Source organism: Callospermophilus lateralis, chromosome 11 (assembly GCF_048772815.1).
Source record: "Callospermophilus lateralis isolate mCalLat2 chromosome 11, mCalLat2.hap1, whole genome shotgun sequence".
NCBI classification, from domain to species: domain Eukaryota; kingdom Metazoa; phylum Chordata; class Mammalia; order Rodentia; family Sciuridae; genus Callospermophilus; species Callospermophilus lateralis.
The window spans coordinates 14,630,014-14,651,609 of record NC_135315.1 but is presented as its reverse complement, the minus strand read 5'-3'; the positions used below and the strand labels follow the sequence as shown (position 1 = coordinate 14,651,609).

The 21,596-nt window shown below is 40.3% G+C and overlaps 1 protein-coding gene across 1 annotated transcript in view; it reads right to left on the bottom strand.

Moving 5' to 3' along the window:
• Window positions 1-20,453, bottom strand: part of Ern1 (endoplasmic reticulum to nucleus signaling 1) — an 87,339-nt gene extending 66,886 nt beyond the window's left edge. Inside the window, exons 1-3 of the mRNA XM_076870652.2 lie at window positions 20,412-20,453; window positions 20,006-20,185; window positions 19,719-19,901 (exon numbers count right to left, since the gene is read on the bottom strand). Coding sequence (XP_076726767.1) covers window positions 19,719-19,901; window positions 20,006-20,185; window positions 20,412-20,453 — 405 coding nt within the window. The remainder of the gene's footprint in view (window positions 1-19,718; window positions 19,902-20,005; window positions 20,186-20,411) is intronic.
• Between the last annotated feature and the right edge of the window lie 1,143 nt (window positions 20,454-21,596).

The following is a 21,596-nucleotide window of genomic DNA, read 5'->3' as shown; positions in this document are numbered from 1 at the left end:
GCAAAATAAACATTAAGAATTTCAAAGGCAAAAGTTATATAAATAGTAAGGAAGATCACTTAATAAAAGAATTGGTAGTAGCCAAAGATATCATCAGAAAATAAACAAAACTCAAAAACCTGATCATCCACTCTGTCTCAAATCTCAGTTGCTCCTCATCCCTTACCCTCACGGGCAACAGTATACAGACAGTGCTGACAGAGACAAGAGAGAACGATCAAGGAAAGGTTGGAAGAGTTTGCCTTGTGGTGTTTAAGAAGGAAGAATGTAACTGCTGAAAAGATTTTCACCAAATATCACTGCATTTTAATTTCTGGAATTGTATGTTAATCATTTGAAACCTTATGTGGCACATCATTTTCCGATGACACTGAACAACTGGACAAGTATTTGTTCAGTTCAATATAGTGCCTGGGCAATATGATATGGTTTTTAGAAGACAGATTCTGGAGCCAGATTACCTTGGACAGTCACTGACAGACTCATTTGTGCCTTAGTTTTCTCATCCATAAAATGGGAATTGTAATAAAATCTACTTATAAGGGTTGTTGGGAGATGTAAGTGAAATAATATGTTCTTAGAACAGTGCCTGGAAATACAGTGAGTGCCACATTAATGAGTTATTATCATTATTAATCATAATTATTACTGTGTGAGACACTACAATCTAATCACAGCAAAGGAGATCTGATCCCTGCCCTCATAGAGAGTATTGTCTATCTAACAAGGGGCCACAGAAGTCAAATAATCATGCAAATAACCAACTGCTCTAAGTACTTGGAAAGCGACCCACAGGGAACCATTAGAACATAACAGAGGATGATCTGGTTTTGTGATGTGTGTGGTGGTGCTGGTGGGGTTACAGTGTCAAAGGTTTCCTTGAAGGAGTCACATGTGAATTAAGACCTACAGCAGGGCGGGGGCTGGGGCTCAGCGGTAGAGCACTTGCCTAGCAAGTGCAAGGCCCTGGGTTAGATTCTCAGCACCACATAAAAATAAATAAATAAAATAAAGGTATTGTATTCAACTACAACTAAAAAATATTTTTTTTTTCTTAAACGATCTACAGGAAAGGGGAAAGGAAAGGAAGAATTCCCTAAGCAGAGAGCATGGCTTGTACAAAGGCCCTGAGATTAAAGATAATTTCTTGTTTTTCAGGATATAAAGAACCAGAGTGACTGCAGAAAAAAAACAGAAGGGGTAACAGGTAAGGTGGGGCTGGGGAGCAGGCAAAAGCCCAGGGGTGCACTAACACAGGTTGGGCCACCAAAACCTGAATTTCCTTTATGTGTCTGATTTGTTGCCTATGTGGCCTACAGAAAGGGCAGGAAGGTGTGTGGCTCTGGAGGGAAAACCCCAGCTCCACTAAGGTGAAGCCTGGAGACATCAACGCACACAATCTGTGTGCATACCCCAGCTGTCTTCCTTACTTGTAATTTAATATTTACTTTAGACTAATATTGCTTAACTGGCTTATAGCTGAATATGAGGGTAACACACCAAAACTTGATGGAAATGTTTAAATGCAGCCTTCATGACAACCCTGATGCAATTTATTTATTTATTTATTTATTTTTATTTTTTGTAGTTTTCTTATCTGAAAGTCTGGCCAATCATCTGATATAAGATCAGAAAGTACCCCCTGAAGGCCAACGTGTTAAACCTCTCCTCTCTTCTTTTTGGTTTTGTACTGGGGATTGAACCTAGGGGTGCTTAATCACTGAGCCACATTCCCCAGCCCTTTTAATTTTTTTGAGACAGGGTCTCACCAAGTTGCTTAGGGCCTTGCTGAGTTGCTGAGGCTGGCTTTGAACTTGTAATCCTCCTGTCTCAGCCTCCCAAGTTGATGGAATTACAGGCGTGCACCATCATGCCCAGCTCTTTCCTGTCATGTCAGGATTATTTGAGTAGGTAGAACTCATGGGGATGCTAACCTCATAGGATGAGGTTAAGTCACTGAATCATGGTCTCACATTACTCAAGCAGGTAGTAAGGACTTGAAGAACTTAACAGTGTTGCCCAGGCACTCCCTGCTTCGCCTGTCTTCCTGCTGGCTGATTCCTTTAGTTTCTAACTCTTGCTAGTTCACTTATTTCCACCCCACCCTCAGACTCTCTCTTTTATCCTATATATATATATATATATATATAAAAGAAGGGTCCTGGTATGTAGGAGGCACTGGAGCACCAAGGCCAACACAACCCCTGCCTTCAAGGAGCTGACCACCCAGCAGAGGAACTGTGGAAGGCAAGAAAAAAGACTTTAGGTCCTTCATGTTTCCTGACAGCTGAGTTGGCAGCATCCCCAAGCCTTGCCTGGGGCAATCCCTAAGCTTCTGAGCCATACTACCCTGCTTGGCCAAGCCATCTCACTCTTCAGCCTACCCTGTGTCTACATGACTCTAAACCTGTTGATTATCTCCTTGAAACTCCAGGTTCAAAAAACCAAAGTCCCTTGAATTATCCTCATGAACTTGGCACATACTTAATAGATTTTTATGGGGGGTTGGGGGGGAATGAAGCTGAAAGAAGGTGACGTGGGGCACACATGTGTGTGTTCTGGTTTGGGCTCTGGGCCAGTCATTAGACTTATCCAGGGATCAGTTTCAGGTTCTATGAAGGAAGAAGACAGAGTTGGATGAAACCTTTTAGTTCTGAAGCACAATCATCCTAACTTACCTTGGCTTCATCTCTCTTCAGGATTTGCTGTAGATTCTTCCAGCCCAAACCAATCAAAACATACCCCAAATCCACTGAGACAGTTTAAAAGTCTTGTTGTTGATGCCTCTGAACACAAGTCATTCCCAATCCTGATCTTGCAACATCATGATGTCTCCACTTATCTCAAAATGTTGCAACACAAGATACTAGTAATAATCTGATTCACTTTAAGGTTCAGGGTGGGTTAAATAAATACCACAGAAATCAGCTAATATTATATGGGACCAGAAGATTGACTTTCAGCTATACTTACATGCTATAGACTCTAATATCACCATCACCTACACTGAAAGGGAGACCCCTATTCTTCTCCAAGCCACAGATCAGATAAGTGACTGAACTTTACTAGACACAGAAAACCCCAGAGATTTCTAAGTATAAACCATCAGATCAAGATGACTTAGGGTTTGTTTCAGAAGCAACTGTGGCCTGGTTCTCAGTCAGTTGAGTTCCAAAACTATAGATAAACTTCTTCTCAATCTCTATGTGTAAAGGAAACCGTTTTCTTCTTTGCAAAACCAGACCAGGGCAAGTAGAAAATGAACCCTACCAAAATGACAGGATAAAATCACTGGCTTGTTCAGATCAAGTAGTATGTTTTAGATCAGAGACTCCACAAATCTGACCTACAATTTTCTTACAGTATTTCAATTGATCTGGAAATGATACAAATACTTCTGTAATGGAAAAATTTAATTTCGTTTGATGTAAAATACACACACACACACACACACACACACACGTATTTGGGAGAAGAGCCATCATAAAAATCAAAGAGTTGCTGGCTCTGTTCCCTGAATTGAGGGATATTCCGAGGTTTCCCTGACATAATTTTAAATGTTTTCTTTTTCTTTTCTTTTTTTTAAAGAGAGAGAGAGAGAGAGAATTTTAATATTTATTTTTTAGTTTTTCGGCAGACACAACATCTTTGTTTGTATGTGGTACTGAGGATCAAACCTGGGTCGCACACATGCCAAGCGAGCGCGCTACCGCTTGAGCCACATCCCCAAACCCTTAAATGTTTTCTTGTCAAGTTATAAAATTCAACAACAGTCACACTCAATGTCTCAAATTTGTTCAAGGATTTTCAACTTGTGAGTTGTTGACACCAGTCCTCTAGAAGATTAGAGGAGAACAAACCAGAGTGCAGACCTATATGTTAACCCAACACTAAGTGGCACGATGCTCCCTGGAGTGCAGAAGTCTTTATCTACAACCGCACAGTGGTCAGGAAAGGCCCACACTTCTGGAAGCCCTACAGGACAGGTGGACTGTATCTGATGAAACTACACAATTGTGGCGACTTGCCACGCCCCATCTCTCTTGTTCTATGTTTTTTGTGCCCCCCCATCCCTGCCACAAAAATTTCTCACATTCTTTATAATTTATATATTTACATGTTATTATTCCTTGCCTGTCTCTACCACGTAGATATAAGTTTCGTGAGGACTGGGGTGACAATGTTTTAGTTCATTAATGTGTATCAGTGCTTGACACATAATGTGTGTGTTATGGTTTAGATATGAGGTGTCTCCCAAAAGCTAGTGTGTGAGAAAATGCAAGAATTTTCAAAGGTCTAACTTATGTGTGGATGAATTAAACACTGACACAGATTAACTGGTGGTAACTGTAGGCAAGCAGGGTGTGACTGGAAGAGGTTAGGTCACTGGGGGTGTGCCTTTGGGGTTTATTTTTTGTCCTTGGTGAGTGGAGTACTCTCTCTACTTCCTGGGTATCATGTCCTGAGCTGCTTTCCTCCACCACGCCTTTCCGCCATGATTCTGCCTCATCTTGGGCCCAGAGCCATCAACTGAACCTCTGAAACTGCGAGCCAAAAAAGTTTTTCCTCTTTTATTCCTTCCTTCCTTCCTTCCTTCCTTCCTCCCTCCCTTCCTTCCTTCCTTCCTCCCCCGCCCCCCGCCCTTTTGGTACCAGGGATTGAACCTAGAGGTGCTTAATTACTGAGACACATCCCTAGCCCTTTTTATTTTTTTAATTTTTTTTTTGTATGAAACCTTTATTTTATTTATATGTGGTGCTGAGGATCGAACCCAGTGCCTCACACATGCTAGGCGAGCGCTCTACCACTGAGCCACAGCCTCAGCCCCACCCCCCCTTTTATTTTTTATTTTGAGACAAGGTCTCACTAAATTGCTTAGAGCCTTGCTAAGTTTTGCTAGGCTGGCTTTGAACTTACCAACCTCCTGCCTAGTCTTAGCTGGGACTACAGGCATGTGCCACACCAGCTGTCTATTTGTTTTTGTTGGGTCTTTTGATCAAAGTAATGCAAAGCCAGGGCTAGGGATATAACTTGTTGTTGGAGTGCTTGCCTCACATGCACAAGGCATTGGGTTCAATCCTCAGCAACACACACACACACACACACACACACACACACACAGAGTAATGCAAAGCTGACTAAACAACATACTTTCAAATATTGGTGAGTTTGTGCCCAACAAGGGACAACAACAACAACAAAAAATCAGTGAATAAACAAATGGACAAACAGATGGAATAAAGAGATGAAGTTCACCACATTCAGGAGCTTGGGTCAAAACAAAGAGGTCAAAACAAAGCAGCCCTCCCATCTTCCATTTCCCTAGGTGAGAATGTGACATTGGGCCAAAAAGAAGGTGGCTTGTGACTGTTCATTTTAATGTAACTGGTGTCTCTAATTTAAGAAGACATTTGGAATTGGGCCCACCAAAGAGATTTTTCTGGTTCCATTGCCTTGCTTTACAAATGGGGCAGGGGTGGTTCATTTGCCCAAAGTCTCATAGCTAGCTAATAGAGAACCCTCACCTCCCACTCCCCATCACTGGGAGAATACATTGTCACTGTGTGGGTCAAAATGTGTATATGGAAACAAGTGACTGCCATAAATTACATTTTAAAACTGCTAAAACAGTCAACCATGCCAACCTGCCTACTGAAGGGGTGAAGAACTGGATCTGCCAGCTGGGACTTCTTTTCCATAAAGTTCAACCAGAAATCATCCCACGTGGTAGTCTATATAGACACCTAGCCAGTTCCAAGGATGTTTTAAGAGTGACCTTCAATTCTACTAACACTGCTTTAGATTTGATTTACCAAGTCAACATGATACTTAGGAATGAGTTTCCTCTTATTGTTAATCCAACAAATAGGTTCTTTGGGTAGCAATCAAGATTAGTCCAATTACCTAAAACAACCAATTGGTCATTTTCCATTTTCACAGTCAGCCCTGTCAGCCCTGTCCCAGGACAGAAACTGTTTGGAGCAGCTGTCCATCCAGGTGGTGTATCCACCTTCTAGCTCTCCCCTGAAAAGGAGAAGGCCTGGCACCAACTTAGCTTCCTACCACTTACCATCCATGCACATCCTGGTAGCAAAATTCCTTTTTTTTTTTTTTTTTTGAATTTGTTTGTTTATTTATTTACTTAAATTAGGTATATATGTCAGCAAAATTCATTTTGATTCATTGTACACAAATGCAGCACAACTTTCCATTTCTCTGGTTGTACATGATGTAGGGTCACACCCTATGTGAAGTCTTACATGCACCTAGGGTAATGATGTTCATCTCATTCTACCATCTTTCCCCATGCACCCTCCCCACACTCCCTCCTTTGCCCAATCAAAGTTCCTCCATTTTTCCCATGTCCTCCCCACTCCCCGTTTTAGATCAGCATCTACTTATCAGAGAGAACATTCAGCCTTTGGTTTTTTGGGATTGGCTTATTTCACTTAGCATGGTATTCTCCAACTCTATCCATTTACCTGCAAATGCCATTATCTTATTCTCTTTTAATGCTGAGTAATATTCCATTGTGTTTATATACCACAGTTTCTTTATCCATTCATCTATTGAAGATCTCCTATGCTCTCAGATAGGCAAAATTAATATTATCAAAATGGCCATATGACCCAAAGCACTATACAGATTAAATGCAATTCCAATTAAAATCCCAATATCATTCTTTATATAAATAGAAAAACCAATCAAGAAATTCATTTGGAAAAATAAGAGACCCAAAATAGCAAAGCAATCCTTGACAAGAAGAGTAAAGCAGGAGGCATCACAATACCAGACCTTAAACTATACTTCAAAGCTATAGTAACAAAAACAGCATGGTATTGACACCAAAATAGACTTTTAGACCAATGATACAAAATAGAAAACACAAAGACAAACCCCCATAAATACAGTTGTCTCATATTAGACAAAGGCACCAAAAACATACGCTGGAGAAAGACAGCCTCTTCAACAAATGGTGCTGGTAGAATTGGAAATCCATATGCGGCAAGATGAAAATAAACCCCTATCTCTCACCATGGACAAAACTCAACTCAAAGTGGATCAAGAACCTAGGAATTAATCCAGGGACCCTGCGTCTAACAGAGGAAAAAGTAGGCCCAAATATTTATTGTGTTGGATTAGGGTCCAACTTCCTTAACAAGACTCCTAAAGTGCAAGAAATAAAATCAAGAATTAATAAATGGGATAGACTCCAACTAAAAAGCTTCTTCTCAGCAAAAGAAACAATCAATGAGGTGAACAGAGAGCCTACATTTTGGTAGTAAATTTTTGCTACACATACATCAGATAGAGCACTAATCTCCAGGATATTCAAAGAACTCAAAAAAACTTAACTGAAAAAACAAACAACCCAATCAATAATAAGGAGCTTAACAGACACTTCTCAGAAGAAGATATACATTCAATCAACAAATATATAAAAAATATTCGGGGCTGGGGATGTGGCTCAAGCGGTAGCGCACTTGCCTAGCATGCGTGCGGCCCGGGTTCAATCCTCAGCACCACATACAAACAAAGATGTTGTGTCTGCTGAAAACTAAAAAAAAAATAAATAAATATTTTTAAAAAAATTTTTTTTTAATATTCAACATCTCTAGTAATTAGAGAAATGCAAATCAAAACTAAGATTTCAACTCCATTCAGTCAGAATGGCAGTTATCAAGAATACAGACAACAATAAACATTGGTGAGGATGAGGGGGAAAAGGCACACTCATACATTGCTAGTGGGACTGCAAATTGGTGCAACCAATCTGGAAAGCAGTATGGAAATTTCTTAGAAAACTTGAAATGGAACCACCATTTGACCCAGCTATCCCACTCCTCAGTCTATACCCAAAGGACTTAAAATCAGCATATATAGTAACAGCCACATCAATGTTTATAGCAGCTCAGTTCACAATAGCTAAACTGTGGAAGCAAAGTTCCTTTTAAAAAAATTTTTAGAAGCATAATAATTGTATGCATTTATGTACATACAATGTGTTATTTTGATTATATATATAGTATAACAATCAGATAAAGGTAATTAGCACATCCATCATCTCAAGTATCATTTATTTGTGTTAAGAACATTCAAAATCTTTTTTTAGCTATTTTGAAATCTAGGACATATTACTGTAGTCACCCTACCATATACTACAAGAGCTCTTTTCTCTGATCTAATTATATTTTTGTACCTAATCATGTACCTCTCTCTATATTCCCCTCATCTCTTCCTTGCCCAGGCTCTGGTAACAACAATTTTACTCTCTATTTCTAACAGATCAATTTTTTTTAGCTTTCACACGTGAATGAGAAAATGGGATATCTGTCTTTCTGTGCCTGGCTTATTTCATTTAGCATAAATGCCCTCCAATACCATCCATGTTATTGCAAGTGACAGAATTTCATTCTTCTTCATAGTTAAATAAATTCCACTGTGTATATATACCACATTTTCTTGATCAATATGTGTGTTGTTGGACACTAGGTTTGATTCCACATCTTTGCTATTGTGAACCGTGCTGTAGTAAACATGGGAGTGCACCTATGTCTTTGGTATACTGATTTCTAGGAAAGTTCCTTTTTGTTCACATGCTTCCTTCTTGTGCTTTAACTGTCTCACTCACTCCTTCCATAAATTTCTTTTGTCTATTCGCTTAGCTATTTCATTCTTGCTACAGAAGCTCTTTTAAAACCACAAGGGTGATTTTACCTGACAGGGTACTGTGACAGAACCTGGAGAGCAGTATTGTTTTGATTCTCAGGTCTCTTCATATATGGAAAAGGCAGAAACAATAAATCAGCTTCAGTGCTGGGTAACTTTTAATAAACCTTTAAACTTCTTGTATTTTAATATAAGGCCAGCTATCAACTAAAGCTGTCAAAAGCGATTTTAACAGTTTATACTCAAAAATATCCAAGGAAAAAATGCTTCTAAAAAGCACTACCTGCTCTTTAGAAGTTGAGCAATACAGTATGGAAGAAAAAACATAATACTAGATTCTCTATTTCTTGTTCACCACCAACTAGCAAAATCTTCCAATCCTATCCTTTATATAAAATGAGCCAACAGTGCCTCTGCTCTGTCCAGCACTTTGATATTACTAAGCACACATAGAAGCATTGCTCTGTCCAGTTAAAGTACAGGAATTACCTGAAGGCTTCAACATGGTTGCACCTTTGAGTCACCTAGGGTGTAAAACTATGCCAGGCTCCACTCCCTTTGATTCAGATTTCCTTCACCTAGGATGTTCTGGGCATAGGATTTTTAAAAGCTTCCCAGGTGACTAATTTGAGTCAGAGCTGGGAAGCATTGCCTCGACTAACACGCCTAGGTACAGCTGTGGCCTTCTGTGTAGATGTCTCTGTCACACCTACAGGCCCCAGGAGTCACGGGTCATTGGCTTTAAGAGAAAAGATATCTGATTTACTCCTCTGACTCAACCGGAGATCAATGACAATGTCAGGTTCTGGGGAGCTGACAGCTGTTCAAAAATGAATGAAAAAAAATGGTTTCCATGACAAACATTCCCAAGGCCTACACCAACAATTATTTCCTCATTTGAAATAGAAGGGGGGGGAAATAATCCACTGGAGAATGAGATGGTTTTGAATTAGAATTATAAATTAGCCTATTAACTAAGGAAACCATGTTTAATACATAAGAGGATGACCCTGGATCAAGGTTCATTTTTTAACAGTGAAACATCTTGCCTAGTGAAAAATGAAACAGACATGGAATAATAATAAACCATTTATCTCATGGGGTCTGGAAATGAAAAAATTAATCTCATTACTGATATGAAGAACTCATCAAGAAGTTATCACAGGTTGTGTCCACCCAAGCAAGAATCCTGGAAGCCTCCCAAATTCTGTAGAAACATATACTACTTATGAGACCCCATTAACAATACAGAATACAGCCAGGAGGGGTGACACACACCTATAATCCCAGCAACCAGGGAGGCTAAGGCAGGAGAATTGCGAGTTTGAGGCCTGGGCAACTTAACAAGTCTCAAAAAAAGGGGGTGGGGGCTGGGGGGCAGAGAAGGATATAGCTCAAGTGGTTACAGTGCCCCTGAGTACAATCCCTAGTTCTGTGAAAAAACAAATGTGACTATAAGCAACTAAAGCAGTATCATTAGAAATTTGATCTTTTCAGGATTTCAGGGTAAAGACTGTGAGCAACTTTGGTTAAAGGCTTCTAAGACATGAACTTTCAGTTTTGCTATTTCAACCGTAATACCGGGTGAGATGTTACTGAAAAGCACACCTGCTTGGATATTATTAGACCCCCAAATGGAAAAAAATAATAATAATAAGCTTAAGCTGTGAATTGGGCTTAATAGCCTCTTACTCTCTATCTCCAGAGCTGGCTCCAGAACACTAAAAATGGTCCACCTCCCTCACGGAGCTTCTCAGGTAAAGGCAGCATTTCCGTTTTAAAGCTCCATCTTTGCACCACTGTAAAGATGCAGTATATAGTATATATAGTATAACAATCAGATAAAGGTAATTAGCAGTAGGAGGAATAGCTCTATCTGGGCACTTTCCACAAATCTACAAGTAGTACAAGTCAGCCTACTGGATGTACTTCTCTAGCCCCCAAGCCTCAGGGCAACCCCCTATGCCTGCTCCTCAGGCTGCAACTGGGGGAGCTGGACTAATTTGTCCTAACGAATGCACCAGAATCTAAGTTCTGCAGGGCTGCTCTCTGGTGAGGGGCAGGAGAATTAGTTTCAAAGTTTGTTCTGCCACTCATGTATATGACCTTGGACAGGTCACCAGCCCTCTGTGGCCTTGGCTTCCTCCTATGTTTGCTCTAGATAGCTAGGGTTTCAACTTGGGAGGGGAGGGTCATGGCTAAGAGAAGGTAGTTTGTTCCCTAAACTCCACTCTCTAAGGCTCTACTATGCATGCACACATGCACATATACAAAAGATATATTTTTTAAAGTATTTATTTTTTAGTTGTAGATGGACACAATATCTTTATTTCAGTTTTATGTGGTGCTGAGGATTGAACCCAGGGCCTCACGTGTGCTAGGCAAGCAATCTATCACTAAGCTACAACCCCAGCCCCATACAAAAGATATTTTAAAAATCTAAAATTTCCATTTACACTCAACTTAAAATCCACGTGTGCTAAAGAAAACAGCATATCCCGAGGGATATGTGCCATAGGCCTGTGTGCACCTTGAGACTCAATGGACCAGATATCTAAGATATCATCTAGCAGTCTAATATATTCTGATTCCAGTGCACCCAGGAGACTATAGGTTTATTCACATAAGCTACTATTTCTGGAATTTTTTAGAATCTCCCTTCAAAGAATATACTTTTGAGTGGCTGGGGTTATAGCTCAGTGGTAGGGTACTCGCCTCACACATGTGGGGCACTGGGTTTGATCCTCAGCACCACCTAAAAATAAAAGTATTGTGTCCATTTACAATTAAAAGATATTAAAATATATATATTATATTATATTTATATTATAATTACATTATATTATATTTATATTTGAATCCCCTAAGTGGTATAAACTCCTGCTCAGTTGAGGATGGATTTCATTTTAACAAACAAATAAAAATCAAATTCAAGTCTCCTCAATGCACTGTGTGGTCAAACTAAATAATATAAAAAAAAAAAGTTGCAGTATGACTCATGTAAAAAAATGTATTAAATAAAGACTGGAAGGAATTGGGAAATATTTTAAGTTGTGTAAGGATAATGGGCTTAAGAGTAAATATGATTTTTAAAGGTTCCTTTAAAGTTGGGTTAATAAGTGGGTTAGATAAATTATCAAATGATACAACGCAAAGTCTTAAAAAGATAATTTGTATAACATGTAAGCTGACCCCAAAGGAATGATTATTTTGAAAGTGACACATTGTTTTGGATGAATAATTCAGGTATGTTTGTGGGAAAAGCAAAACAAACAAGAAACAACAAAAGGGATGACTTTCATCAAGTGGTACTTTTTATCTTCCTCGGGGAAAAAAAACGGTTGTATGGACAACCCACACGTTTTAAGAACAGCAGCCTCCAAAGGAACAATCAATGCATCAACTCTTGATTTGTAAACAGTCTTGAGGCAAAACTTTCAATGGCTTCATAACCCTGCATACAAACAATCTTATCTGTAGGAGATAGGCTGCCCTCAAAAACCGAAGTAACAGAATTACCCCCAAAGTATTTCAGGGTGCTTATGGGGGCCACATCTGCTAGAAAGTGATTGGTTTCAGATTGTGAAACCACTGCATACCAAAGGATGCTGTAAACCAAGCTGTTTAACACACCAGGATGAAAAAAAAAAAAAATTCTCAAAATCTTTTAGTTATATAGGATGTCATCCAGAGATTGCTATGGTTATCTATACCTTTAAAATATAAACAAAATCTAGGCAGGCACAGTGGCTCATGAATGTAATCCCAGCTACTTGGGAAGTTAAGGCAGAAAGAACACAAGTTCAAGGCCAGTCTGGGTAACTTAGTGAAACTCTGTCTCAGAATAAAATTAAAGGGCTGGGGTTGTAGCTCAGTGGTAGAGCACTTTCCTAGCACATGTGAGGCACTGGGTTGGAACCTCAGCACGACATAAAAATAAATAAATAAAAATAAAGATATTGTGTCCATCTACATTTAAAAAAAAACGCATGGTACATCTTTAAAAAATTAAATTTCAAAAAGCTGCAATGTGGAAAGAGAACGAGAAAGGGTAGCTGTTGTAGCTCAGTGGTAGAGAGCTTGTCCAGCATGCATGAGGCCCTGTGTTCCATACTCAGTACCATACATACACATATATAAAATCTATAAACAAAATCTAAAAATTCCATTTTCACCCAACTTACCATCCACAGTGCTAAAATAAAAAAAAAAAAAAGCTTATTAGTACTGGAAATTGAAACCCCAGGGGAATTAATTATTGAGCCACATTCCCAGCCCTTTTTTGTATTTTATTTAGAGACAGGGTCTCACTGATTGCTTAGGACCTTGCTAAATTGCTGAGGCTGGCTTTGATCCTTCTGCCCAGCCTCAAGAACTGCTAGGATTACAGGTGTGCGCCACCATGCCCAGCTAAGAGCTTACTTTTAAAATGGCTATCATATTGGATATAGTGGCACATGCCTGTAGTCCTAAAGATTACTGTTTCAAAAATAAAATTAATTAATAAATAAAAAGGGCTAGAGATATGGCTTAGAGGTAAAGTGCAAGTAGATTTAATCCTTAGTACCACAAAAAATAATAATGAAGTAGCTATCATAAAACCAATTTAAGGTGAGGTTTTTTTTGTTGTTGTTGGTGGTGGTGGTGGGTTTTGTTTTGTTTTGTTTTGTTTTTTTCTGCGTTTTAAAACATCCAACATTCCTTAAGGGTTTCCAGAGGGCTGTAAAACAGTACACACAAACAACAAATTTCAGCTCAAGGGATTTATTTCAAGCAAATAATTAAGTAGTTAATATGTATTCAAGAGTTTAGCAACAAGGAGGTCCATCACATTGAAAATAATTCTGAAAATTAAAAAGTCTCAATCTCTAAATGGTTGAAGTCACATTATGATACATCCATTAAGAGAAGTTCTATGCAGTCAGTAAGAATGATGTTGCAGAGTTAAAGTTACTGACAAAGAAAGATCTGTTTCAGTTTGGGGAAGACAAAACTGAAAACATGTGTCTATCTATGTAGACATGTGCACAGGAAAAAAAAAAAACTGTCTGGAAGCAAATATATTAAGATGTTAGTAAATTAGCCATCAGGTAAATGTAAAGCAAAACCATAATGAGCTGGGCACAGTGGCACAGGCCTTTTATACTAGCTACTCCAGAGGCTGGGGTAGAAGGATTTCAAGTTTGAGGCCAGCTTGGTCTCAAACTTAGCAAGATAGTATCATATTCACAGTTCAATTCACAGTACTGATATTAAAGGAAAAAAAAACATAAGGAGTATCTTTTTATACTCACTAGGATAATTACAATTAAAAAGAGACAATAATAAGTGAGGATATGAAACATTGAAACTCTGTAAAACAGCACAGCTGCTTTTTTTTTCTAAATATTTTTAGTTATAGATGGACACGATACCTTTATTTTATTTATTTATTTTTATGTGGTGCTGAGGATTGAACCCAGTGCCTTACACATGTCAGGCAAGTGCTCTACCACTGGGTCACACAGCCCCAACCCCACCACAGCTGCTTTTTGAAAGGAATCTGAAAGTTCCTTGAAAGATTAAACATGAATTTACCATATGACCCAGCAATCCCATCCTAGCTATTGACCCAGAAATTTCATTCCAAGGAAAGTAAAAATATATGTGAATTCAAAAACTTGTACATAACTAGGTGCAATGACACACACTTATAATCCCAGTGACTTGGGAGGCTGAGGCAGGAAGATCCCAAATTCAAGGCCAGCCTCAGCAATTTAATGAGGCCCTAAGCCTTAGCTCAGTGATAAAGCACCACTGAGTTTAATCCCCAGTATAAACAAAACAACAACAAACTTGTACATAAAAGTATATAGAAGCATTATCTATAACAGCTAAAAAGTAGAAATAACCCAAATGTCCACCAACTGATAATGGACTTAACAAAATGTGGCATATTTGTATAATGAAGTATTATTCAGTAATGAAAAGGAAGTAGGTGGGTCTGGGGTTGTAGCTCAGTGATAGAGCATGTGTGAGGCACTGGGTTTGATCCTCAGGACCACATAAAAATAAATAAATAAAACAGAGGTTAAAAAAATGATAAAAACAGTAAACTTTAAAAAAAAAAAAGGAATTAAGTACTGGCACATGCTACAACATGGATGAGCCTTAAGAACCTGATGCTAGATGAAAGTCAGTTATAAAAGACCACATACTGTATGATTCCATTCTTATGAAATGTCCACAACAGGTTAATGTGTATAGAGACAGAAAAAAGTAGTTTAATGCTTACCAGAAAATAGGAGATTTAAGGGGGAAAGAGGATTGGGAGCTACTGGGCAGAGTTTCTGGGATGATGACAATGTTCTAAAATAGATTGTGGTGATGGCTGTACAATTCTGTGAATGTATTAAAAAAGCCACTGATTGAAACATTTTAAACGAGTGAATTGTGATGACAGTTGAACAATGTCTCCATAAAGTTGTTGAAAATATTAACAGAGGCTATGTTTGGGTAGTAGAACTCTAGGGGGGTTTTTGTTTTGTTTAATGTAGGCTTATCCATCCTTTCTGATTTTTCTACACTGAATATGATTACTTTGAAAGATTTTTTAAAAATCTTACCATGTTATCATAAAGAAAACACCAAACATACAAAATTTTTTGAAAATAAAAAGGAAGTACAACTTTCTTTATAATAGTGGAAAACTGTTCACAATCCTTATGACCCCTGCAGGGCAAATGCTAGGCAAAGCATCATGGCTTATTACCACATCAATCCCAATCAGTTAGGATCCCATTCGTCAACCTGTGGATGGGCACAGAAGTTCAAATGTTTTTACACTGATGATGGTTTACAAAGGTGCTACCAAAGCTACAAATGTAGGACCTAATTCTAGAATGTTATAGGAAACATTCTGGAACAACAAAAAAAAAAAAAAAAGAGAGAGAGAGAGAACACATACTTGTATTTGTATGTGAACAAAGATCACAGATAATAAGAAATGATACAGAGCCTAAAACTAACTTAAAATTTTAAAAAGAAAATGTAACCAATGACCTCATGATTATTATTGTAATTGTGTGTGTGTGGTGCTAGAACTCCGGGCCTTGCTCATGCTGGGCAAGCACTCTATCACTTCACCACATCCCCAGCCCTGATTATTATTGAAGTTCTACTTTTCCCAGTCTATATCTGGTCTGTGTACTCATTTGAATATCTCAGTGCTATGTTGCTCTGAGGTAGGGAAGTCTAATGCCAAACATAGAATATGGAAAAGATAAAGATAGGAAACAATTCTCAGCTTCTGGGAAATATATCCAATCAGCATGTTTATTATTCACAGACTATGATTCATCATCCCTATTTTTTTATAAGCCAGCATCATACTCTAATCATATTGCTAGGTTACAGGCCCCCAAGTTATTTGAAAATAATAAAAACCAAATCCATATGAGAAGGTCATCATTACCCTAGGTACATGTATGATTGCACGAATGGTATGACTTTACATTGCGTACAACCAGAGAAATGAAAAGTTGTGCTCCATTTGTGTACAATGAATCAAAGTGCATTCTGCAGTCTTGTATAACTAACAATAACAACAAAAACGAATCCATTAAAAAGGCACATTAGGCTTTTCTCCTTTATATCATTTCTTTAAGGAGAATGTTTGATCATTATAAAACAATCAAAATATTGGATATACAGATAACTTTGGATCTTAAAACCAAAGAGGATTCCAATGAAAATAACATAAATTATCCAATGATTCTTCATCCTGAAAAAATGGAATAAAAAACCCAAGGCAAACAAATAACCACATTCCCTAGCCCACATAGGCGATACTATTCTATCCAGGCAACATGAAGAAATCTTTATGTAGCTTACTGGATTTATATTCAGGAATATGGTTTATCATCAAACTTTCTTAAGAGTAACTCTCAGACACAATTTCTCTTGTGCTCTGAAAAGCTATACTATGGCAGAAAGATGAGTGGCTTGCGCAAATGAGTGTACACAATTACAGTTTAATTTCATGATCCACAGTCCTAATAACATAAACTAATTAAACTAATGGAACATTCTACTCATGGCCACAGTATAAATATCTCAGTCCTGCCTATTAGATAATTCATGCAGACGATAGCTATCAGAATAAATGATAAGCAAGGACATTTCTAGTTAAGACTCATCTCTCAGATGCACACTGTGCTTCTGTGTACAGGTCCTTAGTTCTCAGTGACTTCTTTTACCCCATCTCAAAACCAAAATGCAGGCTAAATAAATTTGATATATTTAACTAGAAAGTATTTGGCTTCACATGTTACCAATCTTTTTAGTAACTAAGAAAAATGGCACCTAAACACCATAAAATGAGAACTATGACAGTGATGATGCGACACTACCAATACCAGGTACAAGATAAGGATCTAGAAAGAAAGGGGGGGGGAAAGACAGTCTCAAGTGCTTAATAATACCAACATTGTTGCAATTTGGGATCTGATAGTCTTGAGTCTCAACCAATAATTAATTAATGCCTGGCTCAATTAGACATACACTGAAAGAAAAATCACAGGCAGTATTGCTTCCAATATATTAGTTACTTCATCAATCAAAAAGAAATATTATTTTAAAAAACCTTTCCTGGGGGCTGGGGATGTGGCTCAACCAGTAGCGCGCTCGCTTGGCATGCGTGCCGCCCGGGTTTGATCCTCAGCACCACATACAAACAAAGATGTTGTGTCCGCCGAAGACTAAAAAAAAAATGAATGTTGAAATTCTCTCTCTCTCTCCCTCTCTCACTCTCTCTTAAAAGAAAAAAAAAAAAAAAAGATTGTCATTTAAAAAAAAAAAAAAAAAAAAAAACCTTTCCTGCAGAGCCATAGCATAACATCAAAAAGTGATGACTTCAATAGGGCATGATGGTGCACACTTGTAATCCCAATGACTTGGGAGGCTGAGGCAAGAGAATTGGAAGTTCGAGGCCAGCCTCAGCAATTAAAAGAAAAAGGGCTGGGGATATAGCTCAGTGGTAAACCACTCCTGCTTTCAATCCCCAGTACAAAAAAAAAAAAAAAAAAGTGATAGGGAAAGAAAGAGAATGGACATTTATTATCTGCTAGGTACAAGGCGCCTTCTTTCACACATTAGCTATGATTATTTCATAAATCAAGAAACTGAATTCCTAAAAAGTAAAATAACTTACCTGAGGGCACAGTAAGCAAGTGACCAGTTAGAACTCAGGTTTGTTTTTACAGCCACTGTGTTCTGTATAACATAACTACTACCTAGTTTAAGTACAACCTCCTAGAAATTTCACTTAGAATTTTAATACTACGTTTGAGGGGTCAAAACTTTTACTGCAATAAAATTCTGGGAGTGACATTCTGACCTTTCACCAAGCAGTAACAGTGAAACATAACCTTTTGATAAGGGCCTGAAATATTTTACCATGAACCCTGAGAAGTTTGGATTTCTAAATATAATTTGGAAATATCTACATGAACTGAAACTGAAGCCCTGACTAAAGCTAAATAGTTATTATTGGCTCCTTAATCTTAAATCACTCGATAATTAAAACACTACAATCTAGAAAAAGATAGCAAATGCAAAGATGTGGGAAAAGAAACTACATACACCTGGGTCCTGGCAATATGAGATGATCGATTTCCACCTTACATGTTTGATCAGTTTGTACTCATATTTGTGAACAATAATCTTCCAAATCAAGGTGCAGTGTTCAAGTTCAAACCCTGACCCTAGCTCTGAGTTGTGAAAGTGGGTTTTTCTAATTATTAAAAAAAACCCTTAACTTATCAAAGTTTTATCAAGAAGAAAGTGTATACCAATTTTCCTTTCAAAGAAACCTGAATTTGAAAAAGATGACCTTATTTGTTACTTGGGCAGTTTCCAAATTCTTGTTACTCCAAGAGCACAGACAATTATTTACCTAAAATGCATGAGAGTTCAAAGAGTTCACCCTGGCTGGCCCTCAGGGCGACACAAGTCAATTCTCCATCTGGACACCTGGTACATGATATGCCATATTAAAAGGAACACGGTACCTTCAAAGAGGTCATTAAACAGAACCTGTACAAATGTGCCATACCCACATCCTGAACAATACGTTTTTTAAAAGGCACTCACTTCTTCCAACTAGAAGATATAAGTGACCAGTTAGAACTCAGTCTAACTGCCCACAAAATGTCCTCCTCAGTCACGGTGCCCATGTCCACAGCCTAAGTGAAGGTTGTAAATAATTAAATAAACATAAACTTGGGCCCTGTCATTCTTCTCCAGAAAAAAAAAAAAAAAAAATGAGAGGACCTTTCTGATGAACCCACAGTGCTCTCACGTGAGGAGACAGTTTTTGGTATACAAACTTTTGAAGTGGCTTCACCTCTGGCCCATGGGGGGATCGTAAAAGAGTCAAAAATTCCCACAGCTTAACTTGCTTAATGAAGCCTTGGCGCACAAAAGGAAGCCTCCTACCTCCGAATACTAAGAAACCTGAAGGGCAGGTAAGCAGAATCCAGCCCTTGGGTAAAAATGCTTCCCCATTCGCTTGCTGCATTCGCTTCCCAAAGTCGCATTTTTAAAAAGTTCAAACAAGGATTCGAAACTCAAGTCATCCCCTTCCCCTCGATTACAGGGCCCTTTCCGTCCTTCCGCGGCCATCGCCAGGCAGAGCCGTCGCCCACCTGTGGGAAGGGTCCCGCAGGTGGGCAGCCTGCTGGGGCGCCGGGCCTGCGAGAGACTGCACGAAGTTCGCCCCAGCCCACCCGGCCCCGCGAGCCGCTGCCACTGACAGCCGCGCTGGCCCCAGAGGCCCCTCGGGTGGCGGACTCCTCAGCGTGACCACTGCCGGCCACGACTCCGGCCGGGAAGGCGCTCGCGGCCCGGCGCCGCCTCCCACGCCCGGTCCACGACTCTGCTGGGCGCACGGCCTCAGGCCACCGCCGTACCCCGGCTCGGATCCCAGCCCCAGCGACCGCGCGACCCTCCCCCGGTCACAGCCCGGTTCGCCGCGGGCTGTCCCCATCCCGCGATCCCAGGTCACTTACCCTGGAGCCGGGCAACAGCAGAGCCAGAAGCAGCAGCAACAGCCGCCAGGCCGGCATGGCGGGGACTGGGCCCTGGCTCCGGGCCCGGCCGGCCGGCTCCAGGGGCGGTGCGGACGGAGGACTGGGCGGGGGCGCCGCGACGACAGCGCGGCAGCGGCCGAGCCACAGCGGACGCAGAGCTGACTAGGCGGCGGCGGCACCCCCATTCCGGGCCCTATAAGCGCCGGGTGCCGCCACTTCTTCCGGTCGGGGCGGGTTCGGGGGGCGGGGCCTGGGCGGGGCCTTACCAGGGGCGGGCCCGCTGCCCGGAGGGGCGGGTCGAATGTAGGCTGGGGCGGGGTCTGGGCGTGGCTAAACCGAAAAGCGGGGCTGAGGGCGGAGCGAGATTCTGGAGGGCTCTGGTCCTTTAGGCCACCGCTGCTGATGAGAAGGACCGAGTCTTGGCGTCCGGCGTTAGGAGGGCCCGGCTATTGAGGCGAGAAGTTTGTCTGAAGGCCGGAGAACCCGACAACGCCCCGTCCTCCAGGCGACCCCGCTAACCCTGCCTAGGGACCCGCGGCGTCAGATCTAATTAGGGGAAAGCCCGGGACACCCGCCGCCCAGTGTACCCAGAAGTCTACTCTTGGTCTTCCAGCTGTTGTGGAAGAATTGCTGGCAGGGGATTCTAGCAAGCACCGCTTCTGCCCTACCTACAGTCGCACAGTTCACTGCAGAGGCCCTCCTGCTGTGCCCCATCCAGCCGAAAAAGGCCCATTTATTGGGGCTTTCTTTCTTTCTTCCCTTTCTTTACCCTCAGGAATTCCCCTCAAATTGAGTCCAGCAGCCATCAGTTCCCTTTGGAATGAACCATGGCCAAGTCATTCACTAAAAATTATAGGAAGAAAACTATTTGGGATACTTGAGTCTTGTGTGTTTGTTAATGGGACGTTTGTTTACGTAACTTTGTGAAGCTTGACCTCATGAAGCTTGAGATGATTTATGTCACAGCTCATTGCAGAGAGTGTGTGGGTTGAGGGCTCCTACCAGTCTAGTTGAGGGTTGTGGGCTATTAATCAGAATTAAAGCGCCCAGCAGCTGCTTGGTCACTAGGTCCCAAGCTGCCTTCCACTGAGAAGGACATATTACTTGTAATAAGATTTGAAGTACAAATCTTAGGAAAGCAAGAAAAGGTACTAATTTTTTTATTTTTCCTAACTTGCTCAGATGACAGACTTAAGATATTTCAGATTTAGAGGGAGCCGGGAAGTAAGCAATGTTAGAAAAAAATTGCAAAGGAGTAGCAGAGGCATGGCCAAGTGGCTGGTCTGTGTGCATTTTGGGTCAACCTACCCAACTATAACAGACAGAAATGCTCACAGGAAGCCCAAATCCTATAAAGTTTCCCCATTCCCAACCCCTAACTTGAATCACAGCTAATAGACTAATCCTATCCCGGCTGGAGAAAGCGACACATCAGTTTAAGAGACAAATTTAGCAACTGTGAAAGCAGGAGAGACATTTTGAGAAGTGTCACTGACATGTCTACATGCAAACAGAGAGGTTTGAGATGGGCAGAGAGAAGTTGGCAAAACAGCCTCAGCATTCCTGTAGCAGGTAGCCAGGGAGGAGCCTACAGTCTTAAAATGGAGGAGCTCTTTCATGACTACCTGGATAGATCACAAAGTGACAACAAGATCTATTAGACATGTGCTGAGTTAAAAAAAAAAAAAAAAGGAGAAGAAGAAGAAGCAGCAGCAGTAGCAGCTTAACTGAAAAGCTTGACTTTCACATCTCTTCTTCAGTGTATTTTCTCAAACAGTAGAGTAAGTCTGGGAGGAGAACTTGCTGTGCTGAAACCCTGGCAGACCTTTGACAATTCAAAATGTCACTATGACCCTG